The 23,785-nt window shown below is 45.7% G+C and overlaps 6 protein-coding genes across 10 annotated transcripts; 4 read left to right on the top strand and 2 right to left on the bottom strand.

The window, feature by feature from the left end:
* The first annotated feature begins 81 nt into the window (after positions 1 to 81).
* On the top strand, positions 82 to 791 carry LOC149375329 (uncharacterized). Its single transcript, XM_089588831.1, has 3 exons — positions 82 to 158; positions 230 to 489; positions 574 to 791. The coding sequence occupies exons 1-3, from the start codon at positions 82 to 84 to the stop codon at positions 789 to 791; spliced, it is 555 nt and encodes a 184-aa protein (XP_089444957.1).
* A 90-nt stretch (positions 792 to 881) lies between these two features.
* Positions 882 to 2,351, top strand: LOC149375330 (uncharacterized). Its single transcript, XM_089588832.1, has 4 exons — positions 882 to 1,109; positions 1,249 to 1,375; positions 1,808 to 2,009; positions 2,174 to 2,351. Exons 1-4 carry the CDS (start codon positions 882 to 884, stop codon positions 2,349 to 2,351), a joined length of 735 nt encoding a protein of 244 aa, XP_089444958.1.
* Nf-YA (nuclear factor Y-box A) lies at positions 1,183 to 5,839 on the bottom strand. Of its 5 annotated transcripts, none has more exons than XM_089588883.1 (7): positions 5,755 to 5,839; positions 4,445 to 4,758; positions 4,245 to 4,351; positions 3,811 to 3,987; positions 3,640 to 3,731; positions 3,465 to 3,549; positions 1,183 to 3,383 (listed from the first exon to the last, which is right to left on the bottom strand). In XM_089588883.1, the coding sequence occupies exons 2-7, from the start codon at positions 4,743 to 4,745 to the stop codon at positions 3,318 to 3,320; spliced, it is 828 nt and encodes a 275-aa protein (XP_089445009.1). In that variant the 5' UTR covers positions 4,746 to 4,758; positions 5,755 to 5,839; the 3' UTR covers positions 1,183 to 3,317. The 5 variants fall into 5 exon arrangements, with proteins under 5 accessions (XP_089445009.1, XP_023245774.1, XP_014209458.1 ...); XM_023390006.2 differs by having other exon boundaries at positions 4,227 to 4,351; XM_014353972.3 differs by lacking the exon at positions 5,755 to 5,839 and adding an exon at positions 5,307 to 5,737 and having other exon boundaries at positions 4,227 to 4,351.
* Positions 5,840 to 8,152: 2,313 nt separating this feature from the next.
* On the top strand, positions 8,153 to 20,629 carry Lrrk (Leucine-rich repeat kinase). Its single transcript, XM_014354040.2, has 19 exons — positions 8,153 to 8,223; positions 8,868 to 8,940; positions 9,018 to 9,433; positions 9,516 to 9,692; positions 9,783 to 10,238; positions 10,328 to 10,760; positions 10,899 to 11,482; positions 11,565 to 12,705; positions 13,201 to 13,474; positions 13,543 to 13,862; positions 13,941 to 14,289; positions 14,363 to 15,038; positions 15,111 to 15,350; positions 15,429 to 16,406; positions 16,494 to 17,259; positions 17,333 to 17,608; positions 17,697 to 17,960; positions 18,030 to 18,389; positions 18,487 to 20,629. Exons 3-19 carry the CDS (start codon positions 9,105 to 9,107, stop codon positions 18,661 to 18,663), a joined length of 7,800 nt encoding a protein of 2,599 aa, XP_014209526.2. The 5' UTR covers positions 8,153 to 8,223; positions 8,868 to 8,940; positions 9,018 to 9,104; the 3' UTR covers positions 18,664 to 20,629.
* Positions 18,898 to 21,740, bottom strand: LOC106640120 (oxidized purine nucleoside triphosphate hydrolase). The gene is made up of 3 exons (XM_014354041.2): positions 20,793 to 21,740; positions 19,969 to 20,114; positions 18,898 to 19,491 (listed from the first exon to the last, which is right to left on the bottom strand). The coding sequence occupies exons 1-3, from the start codon at positions 20,942 to 20,944 to the stop codon at positions 19,304 to 19,306; spliced, it is 486 nt and encodes a 161-aa protein (XP_014209527.1). The 5' UTR covers positions 20,945 to 21,740; the 3' UTR covers positions 18,898 to 19,303.
* On the top strand, positions 21,158 to 22,255 carry LOC106640032 (nudC domain-containing protein 3). The gene is made up of 4 exons (XM_089588834.1): positions 21,158 to 21,319; positions 21,377 to 21,884; positions 21,950 to 22,138; positions 22,211 to 22,255. The coding sequence occupies exons 1-4, from the start codon at positions 21,207 to 21,209 to the stop codon at positions 22,253 to 22,255; spliced, it is 855 nt and encodes a 284-aa protein (XP_089444960.1). The 5' UTR covers positions 21,158 to 21,206.
* Positions 22,256 to 23,785: the final 1,530 nt, after the last annotated feature.

Consider the following 23,785-nt stretch of genomic DNA (forward strand, 5'->3'; position numbering starts at 1 on the left):
TTTTTCCCATCAGTAAGTAATTAACCCGCTGCTTTTAAATTTCTCAAGTCTTCGCGATTCGCGGTTGAGAGGAAAAAAAATATGAACAAACGGTGCAGAGCTTTTCCTTCGGAGTATCTGTATGAATTCACGGAGAAAAGATACGCTAAACGAGAGCCGTGAGTTTTGTTCATGAAGTTTGAGAATCGTAAGGAAAAAAAAAAATTAATGAAAATCAATGAAATTGAAGGTACATACCGATCGAACATTGGGATGACAGCGACAAGAAGGATAATTTGCAGAGCTGGAACAAAAGTACCGAAGAGCTCATATCAAAGTTCATTTTGGAGCGTCTGCAAACAGTTTATCGGCTGAATTACAAGGACCGAAGCGGAAAGCAGGAAGAGGAGGAGATCGATTTGGGAAACGAGCTGATCAATTATTTGAAAAATTTGTACTACAACGAGAACGCGGACAAGCCCGCAAGGCTGCTCTACACGTCCTCGAGACGTAGGATTTTTATTTTACGATCATTAAACCGGAAGGAAAAAGCCAAAGTGACGATTTTGAAGAATTTATTTTGATGTATTTTAGTGTTTGGCTACGCCAGCCCGCAAGATCTCAGCCTTCCACTGTCAAATTACCAGGACACCTATGGGCGCACGGGTGGACACGTCATGCTGAAAAACGTCCGAAAAATGCTGGCCACCAAACGTCGGCAGATGATCCGATCGAAACTTCAGGCGAACGCCGAGCGCGAGTCGACATTAGTTCTGCCCCATAATGAGAAATCGTTCAGTAAAATAAATTAGTAGCAAAAGAGTGTTTCGCTGGAATAAAAGAGTATCAGATTGGACTCGCGATTGTTATTTTTTTAAATAACCTTACCATAACAAGCTAGAATGACTCTCGATTTGGAAGGAGAAAATCGTAATTTCGAGACCAACTTTAGAACGGAATACGGTCCGAAAAAAATTAGAAAACTTTTCAAGGCTACGCCATTCGCTCCCGAGTACATAAGTCCGAATCCCATAACAGAGTCGTACAATGAACACATAAATACAAAAAAAGGTAACGATCGCTTGCCTATTTACAAGCGCACGGAAAGTGCGGCTGACTACTTGAACAAGGTAAGGGGAATTTCAGGGCAACGAAATAAATAAAAACGCGTTGAATTTTTGTTAACAAAATAATTTTATCACTACTATTCTTGATTAAATCGTCTGCATTACATATTGCATGTTTATGTATGTATAATATACGTATAAGGTGAGAAACGAGCGCCCGCATTTGAAAAAGGTTTTATCGCAAGATCCTCCGGATGAGGCGGTGGTCGAGCGCAACAAGAGACGACTCTTGCGGAGCACCTATCAGCTCGAGATCGCGATGACCTCAGGCAAGAGCGCTTTACATAATGATACGCTATATCTTAAGATATTACATATTTTCTATGTTTTGCTTTTCCCGACCCTTTGAAGCACAATTGCACATTTTTTGACATTGGATTTGCGAATCACGTGTTTACATTGCCAAGTACTTGTACAGTTATGACTCATTTTTAAAATTTTCCTCATGGCTATGTTATTACGTCAAAATTCCAATTAAATGGTTACACGTGCACATGCTTCAAAAGGTACAAAATTCAAAGTGCAAATAGGTGCACAATATTTTATGTGATTCACATCATGTATTCAGTCTGTTACATTATTATAATTATTAATAGCATGATTTTTATCGTTTGAACTTATAATTACGTATAATCTTTATTTATATGGTAGGTAGTTTTTTTTCCTTTTTATCAAGTATTGCATTATTATTTCACATACAGATGATCGTGATTCGTATAATGACAAAAAAGCGGCTGAAATTTCGTTGCCAAAAAATTATTCGATTCCTGAAACTATGCAAAAAAAATTTTTCAGAGATCCTCGGCATTACAGTAGCAGCAACTCTTTGAACTCGAGTGCGTTTAAAAAACCTCCTGGCAATCTTACAATAAACGAAAAAGAACGAGAAATACTTCGCGTCAGGTGAGTGAATCATAAGTTTAATTTGAAAAAATTGTATTTGTTTTCTACAATTGTGTTATTAATGCTTATGGCACCTTTTACAACCGAAATATATTTCAAGCCTCCTTGTCTTATTTAATCACATTAACGATCCAAACAAATCGATGACTTTTGTTTATTTCAAGAACTGGAGACACCGAGTATCAATCTGAAATAGGCAAAGTTGGTCGTGGAATCATAGAACAATCGTATGATCGATCAAGTCTGACTGAGGGTGTCTTAGGCAATTCAGATAATCAAAGATCAATCTGTTCCAACATTTTAGGAAACACCTCGAAAAATCCAATATCTCAAATATATTAATAAAAAACAAACGATTTCTAAAGACAAATCTAATAAGTATTTTCTTTCGAGAATGTATACCTGATAAAATTTATTTAGTCATATTTATAAAAATCGTTACAAAAGAACATTACATGTTTTTTTTCTTTTTACTATTTTTTTATACTTTCTGATTATATAAATTATTTAGTCAATTTCTCTCTCTCTCTCTCTCTCGCAAAACAAGTAATCATTCATCATACATGTATACAAATATATTTACACGAGTTGTAAAAAGAGCAAATCATTTATGAATTTTCCAAAAAAAATTCGTAGCAATCAATGAGACTCTTTTAAATTTTTTTACTCAATAAAATCGACAAAAAAATGAACAAAATATATATTACTACTTACGCTCTGTAATAATATAAAAAGCAATTTCTTTGATTATTTGAATTAAGGGTGATTGTACTTGCCCTATTACATCAAACTTTGCAACTAGATATTCAATGATATTATTTATGACAAACGTACAACATATACTTCTTGATAAATTTAAAAAATTTAGCATGTGTGATATTTAGTATGACTATTGTAAAATTCCGCGTTTGCAGTTACTTTGATCATTGAGCAAACGAGTCAAGTTCACCAATTAGTGCATACTTTTTCGTTGAAAACAGAATTGTTTTCTAAATTTTTTTACAAAGATGCTTTCATAGATAGAAAGCAAATATTGTAAGTTTGAGAACAATTGAGCAATTATTGGTCGTTCAATTATTCTTAAACTCTTTTGTAGAGGAAAAAAATTCCTTACGAAATTCATTACCATCAACAACAAAAAACATTCACCGATTTAATGAACCGGATAAGTATGTACATTTTTAATGAAACATATTTCGAGATTGATGATGATAAATTTCTTACTTAATGTAACTTCCAATAGATCACAGACTTCTCAGGAAAAATTTAGAAGCCTTTAAAAAAAACCTCCAAAAAATAAAATTACTATTATTTCATACTAACTAAAGTTTCGTTATTAATAATGTCGGGTAAAACTTCGCCAGGATGAGCATGCTGAAAGAAGAAAAGATTACTTTATTGATCATTACACAAAAATAGCTTTTTACTTTTGATCCAGTGGATATGAACGCTTACCTCGATGATGATTGTAGATGTCATGTTGCTGTTACTGGTTGAGGTAGCTATGTGCTGATTCATCATGGCGTTGTTATTGGATTTTCTGGAAAGCAAGGTTTTCCATGACTTTTGTGGGTGGTTTTTTAAAACTAATGCTATGTATTTTATGCAGTATAAGTGTGCTTCAAATTACCCTTTCTTCTTCATTTGGCCTGAATGAAAACGACCACCTTCACCACGAATTCTATTCATTGCGTGTCGATGACGCGATTCGTGAAGATATTTCTAAAAATTAACCAACATTAGCATAAGACTGTTAACTGTGTCTTTAAAATAATTTCATGCATTGAGAATAAATACTAACTGGTCGTTCTTTTGGAATTTTTCCTTCAGCTTCAAGTCTTGCTCTTGCCTGCCGACGCTTTAAAATACGTTTATACTGTTTTGCATTAACGTAAAGAGGTTCTTCTTCTGTAAGAAATTCAGCATTGGGAAGAGCTACACGTTGAAATTGAGGAGTGCTACTAGTACTCGGAACCATCTGTGAATTTGAATCGTAATATAAAACAACATGTATAATGTATTTGAGGATACAAGTTCGAGCAACACATCAATTAATAATTCCAAACAAATTCATGGTATTTATAATAAGACTTTGGCATCATTCAACTGGTGTATGTTTGACTATTTGTCAGACATAAATTGTCGCTCTGCTCACTACACGTCTGTACAATAAAAGTGTACAAACGGTGCGTGAAAGAGACCCTTAAATATAGTCACCATAACAATGTTTCCTGCCTGAGTAGCTGCTGTTGGGGTTGTGATTTGTTGAACTGGACTTGCTGCTGTGGTTGTTTGCGCCGTTGGACTAGCAATTTGCATCAAATTTCCATTGATGTTTATTACTGAAAATCAGAAATTGTCTCATTGGTCAGCAGATCTTTATAACAATCGATTGCCTCTTGGTTGAGACAAAATAAGGCACAAGATATGCAAACCTGTAGGCTGTGGCTGTTGCTGAATTTGGTTGTCAAGCTGAACAGGCTGATATATGTAAGTTTGACCATCCGGTGTCTGAATAATCTGCGGCGTTTGAGGTTGAATAACTATCTGTTGACCCGCTCCGGTCAAACTAGACATAGGGACAACCTGTATCTGTCCATTTGGTGCAGCAACCTGGATTGCCTGTGGAAGCATAACTGTTTGACCCTGGCAACTGGCTTGGCCCATTTGAACGACTTGAACAGTGCCATTGGCACCTCCAACCATAACTGCTTGACCTTCTCCAAGCTGATCCATTATGGCTTAAACACTAAAATAAATATTCATTATTGAAAAAAATAGAACAAAATTTTAGTCTTCACTTTGCTCAACATGAAAGTTAATAGTTGGAGTTATCAAACGACAAAGAGTTGAAACATGTGTTGTTAGAAGAAAATAATGAGTTCAAATGATATAAAATGTCTTGTAAGTCATTTTCTGCACACTTGTGCACGTATAAAACACACTTGTCGGGTCCCGAGTCACGAGTTTTATCATATGGCACGAAGAGCAAGTAATCTACGTACAAGTTCAGAACATAGAAAATTGAGGGCCAAGGGAGAGAACATACATGTATACGAAACGACGGGCATTGTAAGTGTTGTAAAACAAATGTACCAAGACGCGTAGCTTTCTCGAGAAATGTCAATCCTACACCTAGGGACGGCGTAACCCCTTTACTTTTGTGACACTACTAACATTACGACGACTCGCGCTAGCACTTGGGAAGTTGTTCAGGAATTAATGAGTATACACATTATCATGGTACGTGAAGAGAGGAAGCAAGAAAGGAAGCAGTAAGGAAGTACTGAAGCGTACGCAAAGTATACGAAGATGAGGAGGACGAAGAGGCTGTCCGTCTCTCTCGCTCTTGGGTGCGTTTGGGTGGGCATCCTAGGAGCACTGTCGCGTCATCGTCGTCCGGAGGATGGTGTCGCGAGCATCCCGGAACCCCCAGTCTCGGGCTCGTATAGCCAGAGGAAACACTCGAAACGACGCGAGTTGCACTCGGGGTGTTCGAAAACGGAGCAACATCGTGAGGTAGTCCACGGCGATGGCAGCTGGCAAACATGGCGCGTCGCGTACAGGTAAATTCTCGACACTCGCGTAGCGGCGCGGTTCCCCGAGTCCGGGTCGCGATTGTGGCTGGACACGGCGCGCTCGAGAGTACGTCGAGGGGCTCGAAAGACGCGCTCTGCTGCTGATGGTCTCTCGTTTAACGAAGGCTCGCCTGGCGGCTCGCTCGGCTTATAATTTGTGGACTTACATTGGATATTTTCGTCAGGCGCACTTTCCCAATGATTGGTCGGCACAATCGAGGACCAATGCTGCAAGCCCGAGCCTAGCGTGCATTGGTGGCAAAAGGTAGAGGGGCTCGCCTATACCGCGGACGGACTGCGCAGCGCCGCCGGCCCCCCTACCCCTCAACTCAACGCCAATCACCAGCACGTCACCGCGTGCGTGCCTCTCGTAGCTAAGTATATATATATTTATATTCTCTAAGCCCTTATAGCTTATGCTAAAAAATATATAATCATACAGGTGTACGCAACACGTTCTCTCCCTCTCTGTATTCATTTTTTCTCTTTTCCTTTCATAATTTTCCGTGTGTAACAATACGTATAGGTAGGGTACACCTAATCACCTTTTTTTATAAAGCTGTATTTTTTGTAATTCCTCCCTCGTATGGTATAACTTCACCCGCCCTTGCTTGGGATAAATCGATTTTCTTCTCTGTCCTGCTACTTCCCCCTTCAGTCCGTGTTTTTTGTGCATGATGAAACCTATATATGTGTAGGTATACCAATACATATTTATACTCTCGTAATGCAAAGAAAATCGTTACGTTCATACATAGCACAGGTATTATCCTGCTTCTGCGCTTGTATATTGTGGTAAAAAGTTAAACGTCATTATATAAAGGGTTCTTGTAATACATGTTTAAATGAGCATCAAGAAAATCTAATGAGGATTTAATAACTTGGATAATTGATAATTATCAACTCGTTAGTGTTTTCGGTGCCTCGGTGACATAACACAAGCATGTAAATGTGAGCATATAGGTGCAAAGAAAGTTACATCCGAGGCACCAAAGGTATAAATACTTACTTGTGTTACTTTTCAAAACTTATCTATTTTGTATTATGCGTATAATATCATAATAATAGCATCAACTATAGATATCGCAGGAACAAGAAATATATGCTGGGAAAAAAGCAGAAAGCGAGGTTGATTAAATTAGTAGATTAAATATTAGATTGACTTTTATTGGGGCATTATTGTTGTAATAGATATACTGTATATGTCTGTTCCTTTAAAAATAATCATATACAATGAAATATAATTAACATTCGTAACAATTGATACTTGGAATCAGTCGGTTTATAACATAAAGTAGAGGGTGGTATCCTATAGGCGTATGTAATATGTATGTTTTTGATGGTTGTTTGTAATTATTTATTCAACAAGGCAACACCGCGAAAATTGGTAAGTTTTGCAATTCATACAGTGACAGCACTGCAGCTCATTTATTATGTTTTTATTATTATTATTGGTCGCTGTTATCGTATATTTATTCAATCACCATAATGTAGGTAAATAACGATATACCCTTACGGAATCTTTCCGAAGCGGCCTTTGAATAATATTATCTCTGGATAGTCCTTCGCACACAAGGCTCACTTGCCGTTGAAGATTATTTATCGCCACCATCAGTATACTGTGCGATTCGAAACTCAGGACTATATGCATGACGGATTTTCGACATCTATTATAGTTTGGTCGAGCTTATAGTAACCCAAAAAATGTAAAAAAAAAAAAAAGCACTAAAATGTCTTCTTGGCATTTTATTCGGTTACAAAACTGAACAACTTAATTGCTATCTGCCATATCCGCCAAGAATATTGTTCCATCGCAACTCTGTCATTTTGAGTAACTTATGAATTTTGAAGCTCCGACTCTAGCCACATCAAGCTGGATCACGTGATGCGTCCTGCCGGCACAGATTTTGCTCTGCTCCATTTTTCCGTAAAGTCGTATACTTGCTCAGCTGTTTTTTTTTCCTTAAACAATAAATAAGATCCATTTAAACAGGTTGGCGGGAAAAATTCAAGAGGCGCTGTTGCCGCGGGGCTACAGTCTATACATGGATCATCCTCCAGAAAGTATATGATGGAAAAAGTGAAAAACTGCGGTTCAGATTTCTGATATTTATACATACATATGTATAAATCATGGTATTTTTATATTTTTGTTGAAAATGTCAATGCACTTTCTTATCGCTTGCTACTCTAAACTGTAGTACCAAAAAAAAAAAAAAAAAAAAAAAAAAGGAGATGAATAAATGAACTTTCGCTATGTATACCATTGTGCCGTATAGTCATACACGAACTTGTTTTTAATTTTCTCATTTCTGATAATGAATAACGATTAGCGCGTCAATAAAATGGTCGTGAGCCGGTCTAACTGATAACAATTCGAGTGTTGTTGTTTACTCACCAGAGTCAATTACGTATATCGCTCAAGCATATATATAGGTACCAATAAGTAAACAGAGCACGTAAATTGGTACGTATACATAATATATATGTGTAGGGTAAACGTGAATGTGAGAGGCAGTGGGAGCGCAAAACGCGTCTGCTCCGCAGTTTTGGAGCACAGTATGACAGTACTGGCAATGGCGACTCCAGATCGGAGCATCAAAACAGTCGCACTGCAGGGTCTTCCTCGTCTTTCGGTAGGAGTTTTACCAAATCCACGTAAATCATTTTCACCCTTGACTGTCACTTGCTGCTGTCACTCATTCACATACGTGTAGCGCAGTTAATTTTTAAATTTACCTCAATATTCTTTCGCCCGTCCAGTTAATCTCTTCTTACTCACCATGTTTTTAATTAATGCGTTTCGGTAGATCATTTTTTTCTCAGCGCCCCGCCTTTCACTACGTATTTGACGATACACATTCTATTTTTGCACACAATCCATACTTTGTCGCGGGGACGTTCTTGCAAATTAACCATCGAGTCAAAAGTGTAACACTCGTTTATTATTACCAAAATTATTTACTACGCTATTATTTTCACTCTGTTATTTATAATGATTTCACGATACGAGGCAATTATGTACATTGTAAAATTCTGACTTAAAATTTTATGTAATGCCACCTCTCGCGCATAGTACTTTAACTATCGCTATCCATTGGAATTTTCTGGTCATCGTTTGTTACATAAATAACCACAACCTTGAACAAGCACTTCTGTGCGGACGCAATTTTTACACAAGTAATCACGTACGATGATATTTCGCTACGTGATGCTTGAGTTCTTAACAATTATCAAACCCTTTTGAAGCATCATTTAATTTGGATCACTTTTTGTTTAGATTACAATGGATTCTATTGTCATTGTGGTCTGTGGGGCATACATCAATCGATGAAGCAACAACCACGGCTCAGGTGAGTTGCCAAACCGTTAACGCACCAAATCGAGCAAACATCGACAGAGATGTTTATATAAACGTACCATTTTCTAGGTACTATAACCATATAGAGCGATGGCAGCAGCGAGCACGGATGGCCTCACTTTGACTAGGTAGTTGGAAAGAAAAACTACAGGCTCAATGCATCAGGCTGCGTCGTCCGTAACAGCCGACACGGGTTGTGGCTCCCCGCAGGATGAGTACGGCGGAGCTCGCGAGCCCGAGGAGGAGTTCCCGGGCCGGTTGTTGCACCAGGCGGCCCTCTGGGATAACGCGGAACTGCTGGAGGACCTGCTGCGGGGCGAGCACCTTCAGCACGTGAACTGTACCGACTCGTGGGGCCGCTCGGCCCTTCATGCCGCCGCCATGAGCGAGGGCTCCCGCTGCCTGGAGGTGCTGCTCCGTGCTGGAGCTGATCCAGGCTTGGCGTGCGGACCGCGTGGACAGCGACGCACCCCGCTACACGTCTGGTAACGTAACAGTGATTGAGATTAAATTTGGGCAGTTGTATACTTGTTGACTTACCGACGGGTTGTGGGTGTCCATGTATAGTGCTGAGCATGGCCACGCGAGCAACGCAGAGAAGCTGCTGGATCCGGAGACCCAGGGCACCTGGGTGCCACTGTTGCTGCTGGACTCTCGCGACGCCACCGGCAGAACGGCTTTGGAACTCGCCGAGAAGCACGACAACATTGGCTGTTGCGAGGTCCTCAAACGGGTGGGCGAAAGGTGCTGTACCTCATTTTGTTTTTCATCCACGAATAACGAGCATAAAATATATTCTCCCCGTGATGATAATGGTGCGACAAACAAACGCAGACGCCATCGAGCCCGCCTGGATATGCACGCCAAGTTGCGGCTCGCGTGCCTGCAGGCGGACTGCGCGACCGCCCGAGCCGTGGTCCAGGAGTTGTTGGTGCTACAGCAAGCGTCCGGCCGAGCCGAGCTCGAGCGCGTGGTGAATTTGGCACCGAACGGGGCCAACACGCTGCTGTTCTTGGCCAGTGAAACGGGCCAGCGCGACATGGTCAAGCTGTTGCTGGACAGCGGGGCCGATTGCACCATCCACCCGGTCACCCGCTACTCACCCCTGTACATCGCCTGCTACAACGGCAAACTCGACATCGTCGAGATGCTGCTCAGCCGCTTCCCGGAGCAGGTCCAGTCTTTGACCGTTGAACGCTGGTTGCCTGTCCACGCCGCTGCCATCAATGGCCACCACGCCGTCGTCGAGCTGCTGCTAAACTTCAAATACCCGCCGCACCTTTACCAAAGGTATACATAATAGGTATACACTTTCGGACTCGGCTAGTTGCGATGCTTATATTATACGCCTCGGTGTTCTCTGTTGTTTCGCCGTGTAGGTTTCGGGACGCGAGCGGTGAGCTCGAGTACGAAATGCCTTTCGACATCAACGGCCAGGACGTAACCGACCAGAACATCCTGTACATATCAAGCGTGCTGGGCACCCAGAAAATCGTCGAGCTCCTGTTGGGTTACCGCGTGCAGGCGCGCAGCGTCAACGGCAACAAAGACGAGGTGGAACAAGCCGATTCGGCTCACCAGGCGTCCGGTGCCACCACGGTGCCCTTGGCCTGCAAGAGGAGGATATCCAGCGGCATACAGCGCCTCATGTCGAGTTTGAACTTTCGCAGCCGCTCTACCGAGGCCAAGAACAAGGACGAGAACCTCATCTGTCCGCTCAACCTCGACCTCTATTGCAACAACAACACCGAGACGGCGCTGCACGCGGCGGTCAAAGCTAGGCACACGGACGTCGTCGCCGCGCTCCTACAGGTCTCCCGCTCTTGCTTGACTTGAGTTTATTTTTTTTTTTTTTACACGCGATGCTTTGTTTTTCTCACGTTGTTTAACTTTAACGATCGTAAAACTACGTGGGATTGCGTTTACTTTTGAATATACATGTTCCTGCAGGCCGGAGCAAACCCAAACCTGTTGCTCAGAGCTCCCGCGAACGAGCACCCAAACGACGGTAGATTGGAGAGCCCGGGAAGCAGTGAGTGCAGTTCGATCCTTGCTATCGCGTGCCAGAAACGTGACGGCAAGATAGCCGAGTTACTGCTTCGGCACGGAGCCACGGACAACGACTGCTCGGCTCTGAAGATAGCCGCTCGCAACGGGGACGAGCTACTCACGGCCAAGTTGCTCGCGATAAAGGCGCACCCCGACGCCGAGTACAAGATCAACAAGAAGGCCTTGGGCGAGGTTGGCGGGGGCCTGGCCTCCTCGTCACACTTCTCCTCGGCGCTCTCGAGTTTCGGCGCCGTGGCCCACTCGGCCCTTTTTCCCGGCACCCCCACGATGATCAACTGGCACGATCAGCAATGCCGGCTCTCCCAGATCCGACCCCAGTGGCTTTTGGACGCCGTGCTCCACGTGAACCGCAAACTCAGCTCCAAGAGCGCCGAGCTCGCGCTTTACGCCATCACCCGTATCGACATATCTCAGAACTCCATCACTTCGCTTCCCTCCACCATCTTCTATCTGCAGAGCCTCAGGTGAGTTGTCTTACGTATACACACCACCGTGCGCGTGCACACCAATCGTGTCTTTTACTATCTTCGATCGTCGTGGACATAGATATCTGAACGTGGCGCAGAACAAAATCGAGTCCCTCGCAGCCGAGCCGAGGACCGCCAAAGACAAGCTGTGCCCGGTCCTCGAGGAAATCTACTTGCAGGACAACCGGCTCGAGCAGCTACCCGAGTTCCTCATGAGCATGCCGGCTCTCGAGATCATGGACATCTCCAATAACAAGCTCCAGCGCCTGCCGGACAATCTGTGGCGCGCCCCCAAACTCAAAGAGCTCAACGCCTCGTTCAACTTGCTGCGCGAGCTGCCCGTTGGCCAATTCAACGGGCACCAACAGCAGCAGCAGAACGCCGCTGGTGGCAAGAGATCTTCGGTCAACAGCTCACGCGGTGCCGAGCATCCGGAGTACCCGCAGTTGGCCAGTAGTTCGAGCTGCAGGAGCCTAGCGACGCAGTTGACCATGACCAGGGACGATTCTATGGATTTTGATGCGTACTTTTCGAAAATAGCCAATGCCAGGCTCGTCGAGATGGAGAGGCCGTTCGTGTGGACGAAAGGCATCCAGGTGACGGAGAAGGTGCTTGACGAGGCCGAGCAGAACACCAACAAGTCCGTTCTCGCATCTCTCAATCTGGCGCACAACCTCTTCACCAGCATACCCGTGGCGTTGCCCTGTCTGGCCGTGAGCCTCGTTAGGCTGAACATGGCCTACAACTCGCTGAGATCGATGAGCCACATCACCTCTTACCCGTCTACCTTGAAGCAGCTCGATCTCTCGAACAATCAGATAAGCTGCTGGCCCAGCCTGCCCCAGATCGATAGTTACGATGAGACCGAGCAGGCAAGCACGGCGTGTTACTGGCCAACGAGCGGACTGCAGTCGCCCACGGCCGCGCCAACGGGCCGACAGACGGCCACGTCCCTGCGCGACGTTGTCCTCATGTCCGTCTGCTCGCACCGGCGCCACCTGAGGCTCGAGAGCTTGCGCACTCTCGTGCTTGCCAACAACCTGCTTACCCGCATCCAAATGACCTCGGTGGACGACGGGGAGTCCTCGTCGACGGCGTCGGCCTACCCTGCCGACGACGACTCCTCCAGCGATAAGGACTCCAGATCCGGGCATTCGGCCAAGATGCACCTCCTCTTTCCCAACGTCAGCATGCTCGACGTCAGCAACAACCAGCTGAAGGTACGTGGTACCTTTACATTGCACCTACGGCGGACAGATCATTTGATCTTTTTTTTTTTTTTTTTTTTCTAGAACACAGACCGCACCAGTTTTATTATTTTACATAGTAAATTTAATTTTGCAAATTCGCACATTTCATAGATTTTCTTATTTTATTTTTTTTCTCTCAACTAATTTTGCTGTAATTTTTATAACTGCCGTATTTAACTCTTATTAACTATATAATCCCGATATCAAAACTGATGTCGTAATTTTCGTACCGACTTTTTTTTCAAAAAGGATAGTCAATGCGTGATTTTTTAATTCACAGGCTAGCTAAAATAAAATAATTGTAAGCAATAAAAAGTCTGGTATAGGCCCGATATTTTTAAAATGCCATGCATAGAAAAGTACCAATAATATGTTTAGACATGAAAAAAAAAATGCTCGTATCGACAGCACTGTTATATACAACAGGCAACGACGCAAATCAAATCGGCAATTTCACACTTGCAGGAAATACCGGCCAATATTTACGAGCTGAGCAACCTCTCGGTGCTCAACGTCAGCGGCAACAGCGAAATAACCGAGTTGCCGCCGCACATGGGCCTATTGTCGAGGCTCTGGAACTTGAACACCCAGGGCTGCAAGCTCCAAGAGCCCCTCAAGTCCATGATCGAGTCCAAAAAGTACAAGACGATGGATGTCATCGGATACTTGAAGTCCGTGCTGGAGGACGCCAAACCCTACGCTAGAATGAAACTCATGATCGTCGGTATTCAGGGCATAGGTACAAACTGTTCCGTTTGTCTTAAACTTTTACACAACGTCTGTAATCAACTCGAAATCATTCCCAAGGGAAAACGAGCTTACTGGAGCAACTGCGCCAGGAGGGCGAGGTTCCCAACAAGAAAAAATCCTCGGACCACTGGGCGAAGCGCATGGGTAACAAGAACATAAACTCGAAGACGGCCCGCGGCACGACGATATCCACAGTCGGGGTGGACATTGCCGACTGGCTGTACGAGAAGAAGGTTCGCGGCCAGTCCTCCCACGGGCCGGTTTACTTTCGCACTTGGGACTTTGGCGGTCAGCGCGAGTACTACGTCACGCATCAGTATTTCCTGTCGAAGCGTAGCTTGTACCTCGTCGTCTGGCGTATAATCGACGGATTCAAGGTGCCTTGATTGACTGCACGTAATGGCAGAGGTAATTGTTTTGAATCGACGTTCGATATAGCTGGCTTTTTTCCACAGGGTGTCAACGAGATATTTCAGTGGCTGGTCAACATTCAAAGCCGAGCGCCAAACTCGCCGGTGATAATCGTGGGCACGCACTACGACGTGGCTTACGAGCAAAGCGAGGCACTCCAGCAGTACATACGCGACAAGTTCATAAACGTCGTGGACGCGGAAAAGTGTGGCCTGCCGAAGGTCATGGAGACGATCGAGATTAGCTGCAAGACGCGGCACAACATTAAAATGCTCTGCAACCTGATCTACGACGTGGTTTTCAGTCTGAGATCACCGGGCTCGAAGGAACTCCTCCTGGAGCAGAGGGTGCCGGCCAGTTACCTGGCTCTCGAGGACGTTGTCGTGCAGCTCGGTGAGTACACGCAATCAATTCCCGATGTCGTTAGGATAATACATTATTATACACGTGTCGATCGATCACACAGCCCACGAGCGTAAACTCTGCGGAGCTGACCCAGTCCTGAGAGCCGAGCAGTACTATTCGGCGGTGAACGGCGAACTGCAGAAAATGCACAGGTCGTTCAGGGACCCAGCCGAGCTGCACCAGGCGACTATGTTCCTACACGAGAACGGTATCATTCTGCACTACGACGACGCCACGTTGAAGGACCTGTATTTCTTGGATCCCCAGTGGCTCTGCGACATGCTCGCCCATGTGGTCACGATACGCGAGATCAATCCGTTCGCCAGGTCGGGCATTATGAAGCTGGACGACATCCAGCACGTGTTCAAGTCGTCGACGATCTCGAGCGCCGACACCCAGGGCTACATCGTCTCGCTGCTGAACAAGTTCGAGGTGGCCCTGACCTGGGACTACCGCACACTCCTGATCCCGTCCCTCTTGCCCACCGAGGAGGAGCTTCACAGGAGCAACATTAGCATCAAGGTACCGGTCAAGTCCCGCGGCTGGCACATGCGTTGTGCCAAGATGATGCAGGCGGCCAGCTCACCCTTGGTGACGATGCAGCCAGCTCCGCCGCCTATGGTTACTACAGGGTCGGCACCAACAACGCACGCTACTGGCATCGAGGGTGTTCTTACTTCCCGGCCTCAGCCCGACTGCTCGATCACGCGGCTGCTTCTCATGTCCTACTTTCCCAGGTGCCCCATCGCTGCGTATTTTTTTTCTCTCCCGTACAAGCACACCGTAACGTCTGGTTTTTAAATGCGCAGCGGCTTCTGGTCACGACTCATCACGCGCATACTCGCCGACGATGCCATAGTGGAGATCGTCATGTCGTTTCTGACGCCCTTCAAGGACTTTGTGGACGACAAGATATTTGCCGCCCTGCTGGAGACACATGCCGAGTGGCTGCTCTGGCAAACGGGGATCGAGCTACGCTACGCGGGCATCACCCTACTTCGACTCAAGGAGATCAATTACAACTATCGCAACTCGCCCTACGACTACAGGTTGGGCTTTTTTTTTTTTGTTTATCGTTGGGTAGTGCGATTTATTTGTAATAAACTCATATGGTAAAAACAACACAGGCAGCACAAATTCAAGCTTAAACAGGATGGCATCTGGTGCAACGTGGACCTGCGGTCGTCGGCGATCCTTGAAATCTGGTTCCCAGTGGATACCCTAGTGATCAAGCAGCCCATACCCTCGGACTCGGATGACGACGAGGAGCCAATGGGCTACCAAGCGATCGTCGTTGAGCCTCAGCCGGAGAGCATGCCCCAGCTGCTGGCCCTCATTGTCGACCACATCGACATCTTGCTGGAGGACTGGTACCCGACTCTGGGCACGAGGTTCGTCCACACGTCCGAAGGTAAGCTACTGGTCACGCGACTCATCCCCTGCCCGAGATGCCTCATCGGGCAATCGGAGGCCGCCGAAGAGGAGGCCGCCCGCGACTCCGAGCATCACCACCACCATCCGCTCCAGTCCGACGAACATCCAGCCGGCTACTACGCAAATAACCGGGAGCGCCAGAGCCAGGACAGTTACAAGTCGGACGGCGACAGTGGTGTCGGGCACGACAGCTCGTCGAGGAGCTCGAGCCGCATGCCTTCGCTCGAGGGCCACCCGGAGCTCACCGGCGACGACGCCAAGAGCGTCTACGCGTGGATGGTGGAAGAATGCATCCTAGCAGCCTACAGCAACCGGAGCATCGGCTGCCCGAGGCACTCCGAAGTGTCACTGACCCAGGTGGCGCCGGACATCATATTCATGGACCTGGGCGCCAAACACCTCATCCGACCGGAGGACGTGAAACGCGGCAAGATGCTAGGCCGGGGGGCCTTTGGTTTCGTGTTCCGGGGCACGTGCCGGCTACCGAGCGTCAGTAGCCGTGGTGGTCAGCAACGCAGCAGCGTCGACGTGGCCATGAAGATGCTACAGCCTGTGCCTCCCGGTCCCAACTCACGCCAATCGGCCCTGCTCGCCTACAAGGCGGCGCAAAGCAAATGGGACCGGGACCCTCTGCAATACGCTTGCAAGGCCTACTGCACCGCTCGACAGGAGTAAGTTCAACGTTGATTTGTATATGTATCCAATTAAAATTTCAATTCATGATTTGCTGCTACTGTTTGTGTTTCGATTGTTTCAAGACTGAACATCCTGCTGTCGCTGCGTCATCCCAACATCGTGCCCCTGGTCGGCATAGTCATCAGTCCACTTGCCCTCGTGCTCGATCTCGCGCCCGAGGGAGCTCTCAACTGCGCCCTCAAGAATTACCGTCGCTCGGGGGCGCGCCTCGATCCCTACACCCTCCAAGCAATCGTCCTCCAGATCGCCAAGGCACTCGAGTACCTCCACCAGCAGCACGTCATCTACCGAGACCTCAAGTCCGAGAACGTTCTCGTTTGGCAGATGCCGCAGCCCTTCCATCGCCACCATCAGGAACAGGCCACAGCGAATGGGAATTACTACTCGGCGACAGCGCCGGCCCTCGATAAGCCATTGCACGTCAAGTTGGCCGACTACGGCATCTCCCGGCTGACTCTGCCCTCGGGCGCCAAAGGCTTCGGGGGCACCGAGGGCTTCATGGCCCCCGAGATCATCAAGTACAACGGCGAGGAGGAGTACACCGAGAAGGTCGACTCGTTCTCGTTCGGTATGTTCGTTTACGAGCTGGTGACGCTGCGCCAGCCGTTCGAGGGCCACGAGTCCGTCAAGGAGTGCATCCTCGAGGGCGGCCGGCCCGCCCTTACGTACAGCGAGACCCTGCACCCGTGCCACGCCCTCGATCTCATGGTCGTCTGCTGGGCTCAGAATCCCCGGGACAGACCCACAGCCAGTCAAATCGTCTCGATCGCCTCTGCACCCGAGTTCACCCATCTGGTGGACGTGACCCTCCTCACCGAGACCACCCACGTGAGTCACTCGCATTAGCTTTCTCTCTCTTCATTTGTCGTATTGACATATCGACTCTGTTCTCACCGTACAGGTGACGGCAATCGCGACGATGAGCCGGCAGATCGACGAGACCCTGACGGGCAGCGAGATCTGGCTGGGCCACAACAATGGCCAGGTCGATGTGCTCCTGGCGACCGACAAGGCCTGGCTGCAGCACGTAAGAATCGACACGCCTGTCGTGCCGTTTGCGATGCGCTGCGTCGACGGCTACATATGGATTGGCGACAATACGGGCCAGCTGCACATTTACCTCGCCACGAACTTTGGCTGCGTCGGTAACTTTCGCCTCGAAGCCGATCCCAGCAAGGCGAGTCCCTCACCCAATTTTTTTTTCTCCTCCTTAATTCGTACTCTATTTAAGTGATGCTCATTTGTTTGCTGATGTGTGGTTACAGGGCGCGAAAATCGTGGCGCTCGACTACTTGGAGCAGCTAAAGTACTTCGCAGTGGCGCTGCACAGCGGTAAAGTTCTCCTAGTGGCGAACAGCTTCACTCAGACTCGCAAAGTCGATCTCGTTGACTCGTCCACCGACAACATCAGGACGTACTCTTTGGCCGCTGTGTCGCGAAAGCGTCGCGTTCTCGAGCTGTGGGCGGGCCGGAGCTTTGGCCGCATTTCCGTTTACACTCTCAAGGACACGACCCTCACGGAGACCCTGGTGAGTTTTGCAGTGGAACTAATTTTTTAAAAACTTGTATTTATACTGTGACTGTCGTTGCTGCTGTAGGAGCTGGAGCACGTGAGCGACGAGACGGCGAGTAAAAATCTGTTTGCCACGTACTTGACGAGCGCGGAAAATTCGGTCCTCAGTTACACTTATCCAGGCTGCATCGTCTACCAGTGGGACGTAGAAACGAAGCAGATCGTCAACAAACTCGACATGTCCAAGTTGGTGCCTTGTTCCGAGAGTCTCAAGTCCATATCGATCGAGGAAAACCTGACGACGGAAAAGTGTCAAGTCACGGCACTGGAAACGTGCAAGAACCAGCTGTACATCGGCACGACCTGGGGCTGTATTGTCGTGGCAGAGTGCAACTCTCTGCGTCCGATCACGGTATTCAGGCCCTTTGAGGGAAAAGTCTCGCAGGTACCTATATCCTCGGGAGTTTCGTTTCGCACCTGTATATAGTGTATTTTGTCATCATTTTCACCTCTTGTTGACAACATGTTAATTATTTTTCTAGATCATTGCTTTCAAGTCACCGGACAAGAAGAGGTTGATCATGGCAACGGTGGGTCAAGGTTATCGCAGTCTCATATCGAGATACACAGACTTCCCTATAGATTGCTTGGCGGCCGAGGATTTGAGGCATAACATGTACGTTTTACTGTGGAGATCGGAGCACTGGTCTGCTGCATGAACATCCTATTCATTTATCAAAGAGTAAACTTTTAGCGGACTTGATGAAAGTAGCCGTGTATTTTTTTAACTAATCGTAGTTTTAAAAAAATAATTTGACAAGTAATTTAATTTTGCTCGACACGCTTGGAATCAAATGTTTTCTCACGAGTCATTATTTGTTAAACTGATTGTTAATTGTGCTTTGTATATTTTGATTATAAGAGGTGCACATGAAAAAAGGGAATTGCATAAATATTTTTATAAACATTTTTAGTTTATTATTGAAAAACGTAGTACAAGCAGCATTTTGCAACTAGCCTTACTTATTACGTATTTATAAATAGATACTCACAGATTTTATAAGGTTCTTTAATGCAAAAGTCAGAATGATCTTTTTTTTTTTTTTTTTTTTTTTTCATCGTTGCAGCATTTTTTCCATCTACACTGAGATACTCTTAAAGTTAAAAAAGCATTTTTTTAACACGTTTGTTAAGGATGCCAACTGATCCAGTAACTATATATACACGAGTAAATGTGATAAACACAATTATAAATGAAAGTGTTGTAGAAAAAAGAAATTGTTTTTTTTTTTTATACTAATACTAAATACTTGTTGAATGGTGAACTAAGTACGAAATTTTACGAAAGGTTCAAGCGTCTCAAGCGCCCTTGAGCTCGTTCCCTTCAATTTTATCGATCTTGTACTTAACGATGAAATCCGTGCCTCTGTACAGAAAGTAGCCCTTAAAAAGCTCGCTGCGCAGCATGTAGGGATACCAATGAATGTCGTCTAACCACATCTTGTCGTAAGGTATGTTTTTAACGTCATACCATTGTGGTCGCATTTCTGTTAAAACATTTTAAATAATTATTTCAACCATTTTCACCTGACTTATCGACTAAAACTACCTTACTCTTTACTATAAACATATATATTTATAACGTGCTTGGTTGTCATTGTATTCACTCATTTGGGAGTTGAAATGACGTTTAGGAATTGGTACAAAAGTGCTTGGGACGTCGCGTGATATTTTTGTAACGTGTTTTAATAATCATAAAATATGATTGATGTGTTGGTTGGGATAATATTGACAGCTCGATTGTGGGCGTGTAAGGAAAATACTGTAATCGCGGCCATTGCGGGTGTAATGGTCAACGATTTGTAATGAAATAAGAGAAATATGTACAAATACCAAAGATATATAACACGTGTATGTGATGAGTAAAAAAAAAATTAAAGAAATTAAAGATAGAGCGAGAAATGAAATTAATGGTCGACAATGCGGTAAACCAGCTATATTTTTAATGACAAAAAAAAAATCACCATCAGACTCTGTAAGTTCGCCCGCGAACGTGAATGTCTCGAAAACGTGAACCTCCATAAGGGTGGGCTCGCCTTCGAATTCAAAGTGCAAGAGGCCTATTGTACGCAAATCCGTCCCAATCAGACCGCATTCCTCTCTTAGCTCGCTAAAAAAAAAAAAAATAATAAAAAAATAAACAAAAAACAAACAAAAACAATAAACCAAGGGTTTTACGTCTTATAACTCAAAATAAAACACAATCAAATTTAATTATGTATTATGGCTTGGGCTTGCCAATTAAGATATTAAATTTATAGATTATATAAACATGATTAAATTAGTGGGGTAATTTACGATCTTTTGTATAAGACCTAATTCAAATTACCAAAGTAATAATTTTTCTTAAATATTTATGTTCTACTGCTAGTCATCCACGAGATTTGATTTTTCGATATTTTGATGTAAAACGATAATTTTGCGTTGAGTTAAAAGTACAATCACTAGCAAATATATTTTAAAAAATTTGTTGGTAACCAATTAATGAATGATCTTGGTTGGAAGACTGAATCTGTTTGATTAAGTTTGAAGTTGGTGAGCAAATTCCTACGTGCGAAAGTAAACTATTTGTATTGTTTATGTATCGATAAGCGTACGTATCGAGCGTGTAATGTGTAATTGAAAATGATAAATAAATCGTTTATACGCAATAGTCGTCTATTATCATTTTAAAGTACACGATAAAACTTTTGGGATTTCGTGGTAGACGTTTGCTTTATTATGCAACGATATTGAACAAAGTTCTTTTAGTTCTACAGTAAATATGGGCAGTGATAAGAAGACTCACCGGATGCCTCCTACCAAAGGAGTTTCGTTGGGCTCGACTTTTCCACCAAAGCCGTTCCACTTTCCTTGGCCAAAGCCACGTTTTTTCTTTCCCAACAAAATTTGATTGTCTCTCCTGACGAACACCAGAGAAAACAACTTTTTGGCTGCCATGCTTACAAAATCGACAAAAAAACGCGTCGAGACAAATAAATCTCTTGACAACAACTAATATATTATTCAATTCGCTCTCCAAAGTCACACGTGCGTGCCTTCCTCCACGACATCAGCTGTTTTGCCACAACAATCACAAAGAGACACGCCGCGCAGTCGGCGGCGCAAAAACAAACTGCCTCTATAACCTCGAAGTTTACCGACTGCGCTAACTATCTCCTTTGAAGTATAACATAGGTATTTGTGTATATTTGCGAACTAAATGGATCACGGATCAACGGTGGGCACGCACGACGAGACTCTCTTGGGAATCCTCGGCGAAGAGAAGAACATAGCCGGCTTCTTCGACGCTCTCTTCGGCTTTTTGTACCGCTGGTGAGTTTTCACGATCGCCAAGCCTATATATATTCATAAACGCACGTGGCTTTACAGCACCGACTTTTACGTTGAAACGCCACCCGAGTCCGAACCGCGTGTCGGCTTGCCACCGGGTCTGGCCGAACAGCTCGTCCTCGAATCTCTGCGAAAGTGGCGAGCGCAACCACTGTCCATGGAGGGCACCACAGCTGATTCATCGGAAGGTCGTAACGTCAGGAGACCCATCAACCATCAGGTGCGTTTCATTGGTGTTTTGGCTGAACGAGCACCACGTGATTTCTCAAACCCAAAGATCCGGTCGTCAGCGGATTGTTACAACGGAGCCGCGTACGACAAGTACAGGTGGAGCCAGTCGATCGGCGATCTAGACGTACTGGTTCCCGTGCCAAGGGAGATTCGCCACGCAAAGGACGCGCGCGTGCATCTGGACGCCAAGCGGCTCGAAGTTGCGCTTCGAAGCGCCGATGGCGGCTCGTGGCAGACGCTCCTCAAAGGGCGTTTCAGCCACCCGATCAAGAACTCAGAGTCGTACTGGTGCCTCGAGCCCGGGGAGCACCTCTCCGTGAGTGTCACATGCTCATCACAGCCGAACGTTTCGCGGGGCAATTTGAATTGGATGAATTTCAGCTGCACCTGGAGAAGGCGGGGGAGCGCTGGTGGGAGGCACTGCTGGACGACGAGCCGCGCATCGAGCTCGGGAGGATCGATTGTTCGCGGAACCTCGAGGAAATGCCCGAGCGCGAGAGGATGAAGGTGGAGGAGCTCGTGTGGAGCCACAGGCGGAAGTTGCTCGGCCAACCGACGTCGGACCAGACCGTGGGTTCCATTACAATTTATAGCGACAGTTTGATTTTTCCACTTTTTTTGTTCATCCGGAAAATGTAGCAGGTACTGCAAATGGCGCGGAGCACGCCAGTCAAGGGCACGGACTGAAAGCTCGTAAAATTCCACCGACGAGTACAAGACATGTGTTATTTTTTTTCTGCCACCAATCGACAAGGTCCACCGCAATTACACTCGCGGTCGCTGTCCCATTCGAAGCAAGGAAGGAATCATCGTGAAATTTAATTTCAAGCCTCGCTCTACCGTGACTTGGGCAATCACGAGTTGTTGTTGCTTGGGGGAGAGAAAAATTAAATTATACATCGGAATGATAGTACCGCGTAAGCTGAATTATTTCATCGCTCCGGCAACATGTACTTCGTACATTAGGACTCGAGCGATTTTCAATTATATACTTTCGAACGAGCGCTCTGGTCGGCGGGCACATTTTTTCACTTTTAAATCGCAAAGGCCAAATCTACGCTTAATGGAGATCGGTCAGTTGGGAAAGAGAATTTCCGCCACGCACAACGGAAACGAGTGTCGGGTGATGGTGTATATGTACTTGTATATACTCGAGCAGCTGTTGCCGCGAATGGAAAGCGGGCCCTGCTCGGCGGTTAATCGAGATCAAGACGTTCGCGCACCAGAAAGCCTTACTTACTTATTTCCAGCATTTCACTTTGGCCTCTTTTTCGTACCGAGCGCAGCTTCTCCGTTTTCAAAACTCGCGTCCCGCGAATTTCGCCGATATAAAAAAGATATACCTTCCGATCGTCTCGATACCTAATCGCATTATACTTTCTATAAGCGTATAATATATAATATGTATCCGAATACACGCGATGATGATTATTCGTAGCCGGTGCGGGTATACAAGGGATAAAACATTATAATCGGCGTTCCTATACGTATAGGTATAACTTTCTCCGAACCGTATATAGGAGAGTTCGCGTGTCGCTTAGCCAGCACTTGCATAAGAATGCAAGCGCGTATCTGTACAAAATAAAGAGCGCAAGTATGTATTATGTATAAGATAACGAAAATTCCAAGAGGGACAGCAGCTTGGCGAACGGATACGCGTAGTAATAGGTATACCGGTAGATCGGTATGGCAAGTTGTAAAGTAAGGCGAGCCTATATGCAGAAGAGACGGATGTACGGGGGGGAGGGGGAGGAAGCTGTTTCGATTTCAGCCGAGAGACGGACGTGACAACAGCAGCCGGGAACCGAGCGAGAATGGCGGCTACGGCAGGTTGCCTGTACCTATATGTGTATACAGCGCAAATAGCGAGGCTGCTCGCGGAACTCGTTTGAAAGGCTGGGAAGTGGCGGTCCTGTAAGTAAGCGTCGCCGCTGCTGATGTCTCGGGAGGCACGATGATGATGATGAGAGGAGGAAACAGGGTATAGAGAGAGAGAGAGAAAGAATCCGCGCAAAGGAGAGGAGAGCGCAGGGCCGATGATCACGACTCTTGGTCCTCTCCTCTTGATTTGCTCTTCATCCCTCGATTCCGTGCAACGCCAGATGCATACAATATACTTACGCGATATCCATACATGCGGATTCTTTCGCATACTACATTTTTATAGGGATACAGGTATATCTGTCATGTATACCCATTTGTGTTAAAAAATGCCCC

The sequence above is a fragment of the Copidosoma floridanum genome, unplaced genomic scaffold (genome assembly GCF_036245765.1).
Source record: "Copidosoma floridanum isolate Cflo_tuat_1 unplaced genomic scaffold, Cflo_Japanese_pri ptg000007l, whole genome shotgun sequence".
Taxonomy (NCBI): domain Eukaryota; kingdom Metazoa; phylum Arthropoda; class Insecta; order Hymenoptera; family Encyrtidae; genus Copidosoma; species Copidosoma floridanum.

Excerpts from the sequence above, each read along its gene's own strand:
- LOC149375329 (XM_089588831.1), top strand. The coding sequence starts at position 82 with ATGAACAAACGGTGCAGAGCTTTTCCTTCGGAGTATCTGTATGAATTC. Across the intron at positions 159-229 it reads AGATACGCTAAACGAGAGCC|GTACATACCGATCGAACATT; the intron begins GTGAGTTTTGTT and ends ATGAAATTGAAG. Across the intron at positions 490-573 it reads GCTCTACACGTCCTCGAGAC|TGTTTGGCTACGCCAGCCCG; the intron begins GTAGGATTTTTA and ends GATGTATTTTAG.
- LOC149375330 (XM_089588832.1), top strand. The coding sequence starts at position 882 with ATGACTCTCGATTTGGAAGGAGAAAATCGTAATTTCGAGACCAACTTT. Across the intron at positions 1,376-1,807 it reads CGAGATCGCGATGACCTCAG|ATGATCGTGATTCGTATAAT; the intron begins GCAAGAGCGCTT and ends TTTCACATACAG. Across the intron at positions 2,010-2,173 it reads CGAGAAATACTTCGCGTCAG|AACTGGAGACACCGAGTATC; the intron begins GTGAGTGAATCA and ends GTTTATTTCAAG.
- Nf-YA (XM_023390006.2), bottom strand. The coding sequence starts at position 4,745 with ATGGATCAGCTTGGAGAAGGTCAAGCAGTTATGGTTGGAGGTGCCAAT. Across the intron at positions 4,352-4,444 it reads GCAACAGCCACAGCCTACAG|TAATAAACATCAATGGAAAT; the intron begins GTTTGCATATCT and ends TCTGATTTTCAG. Across the intron at positions 3,988-4,226 it reads AGGCAGGAAACATTGTTATG|ATGGTTCCGAGTACTAGTAG; the intron begins GTGACTATATTT and ends TCAAATTCACAG.
- Lrrk (XM_014354040.2), top strand. The coding sequence starts at position 9,105 with ATGCATCAGGCTGCGTCGTCCGTAACAGCCGACACGGGTTGTGGCTCC. Across the intron at positions 9,693-9,782 it reads CTCAAACGGGTGGGCGAAAG|ACGCCATCGAGCCCGCCTGG; the intron begins GTGCTGTACCTC and ends AAACAAACGCAG. Across the intron at positions 16,407-16,493 it reads TACTGCACCGCTCGACAGGA|ACTGAACATCCTGCTGTCGC; the intron begins GTAAGTTCAACG and ends GATTGTTTCAAG.
- LOC106640120 (XM_014354041.2), bottom strand. The coding sequence starts at position 20,944 with ATGGCAGCCAAAAAGTTGTTTTCTCTGGTGTTCGTCAGGAGAGACAAT. Across the intron at positions 20,115-20,792 it reads CCTTTGGTAGGAGGCATCCG|CGAGCTAAGAGAGGAATGCG; the intron begins GTGAGTCTTCTT and ends TTTTTTTTTTAG. Across the intron at positions 19,492-19,968 it reads CGAACTTACAGAGTCTGATG|AAATGCGACCACAATGGTAT; the intron begins GTGATTTTTTTT and ends ATGTTTTAACAG.
- LOC106640032 (XM_089588834.1), top strand. The coding sequence starts at position 21,207 with ATGGATCACGGATCAACGGTGGGCACGCACGACGAGACTCTCTTGGGA. Across the intron at positions 21,320-21,376 it reads TTCGGCTTTTTGTACCGCTG|CACCGACTTTTACGTTGAAA; the intron begins GTGAGTTTTCAC and ends GTGGCTTTACAG. Across the intron at positions 21,885-21,949 it reads AGCCCGGGGAGCACCTCTCC|CTGCACCTGGAGAAGGCGGG; the intron begins GTGAGTGTCACA and ends GATGAATTTCAG.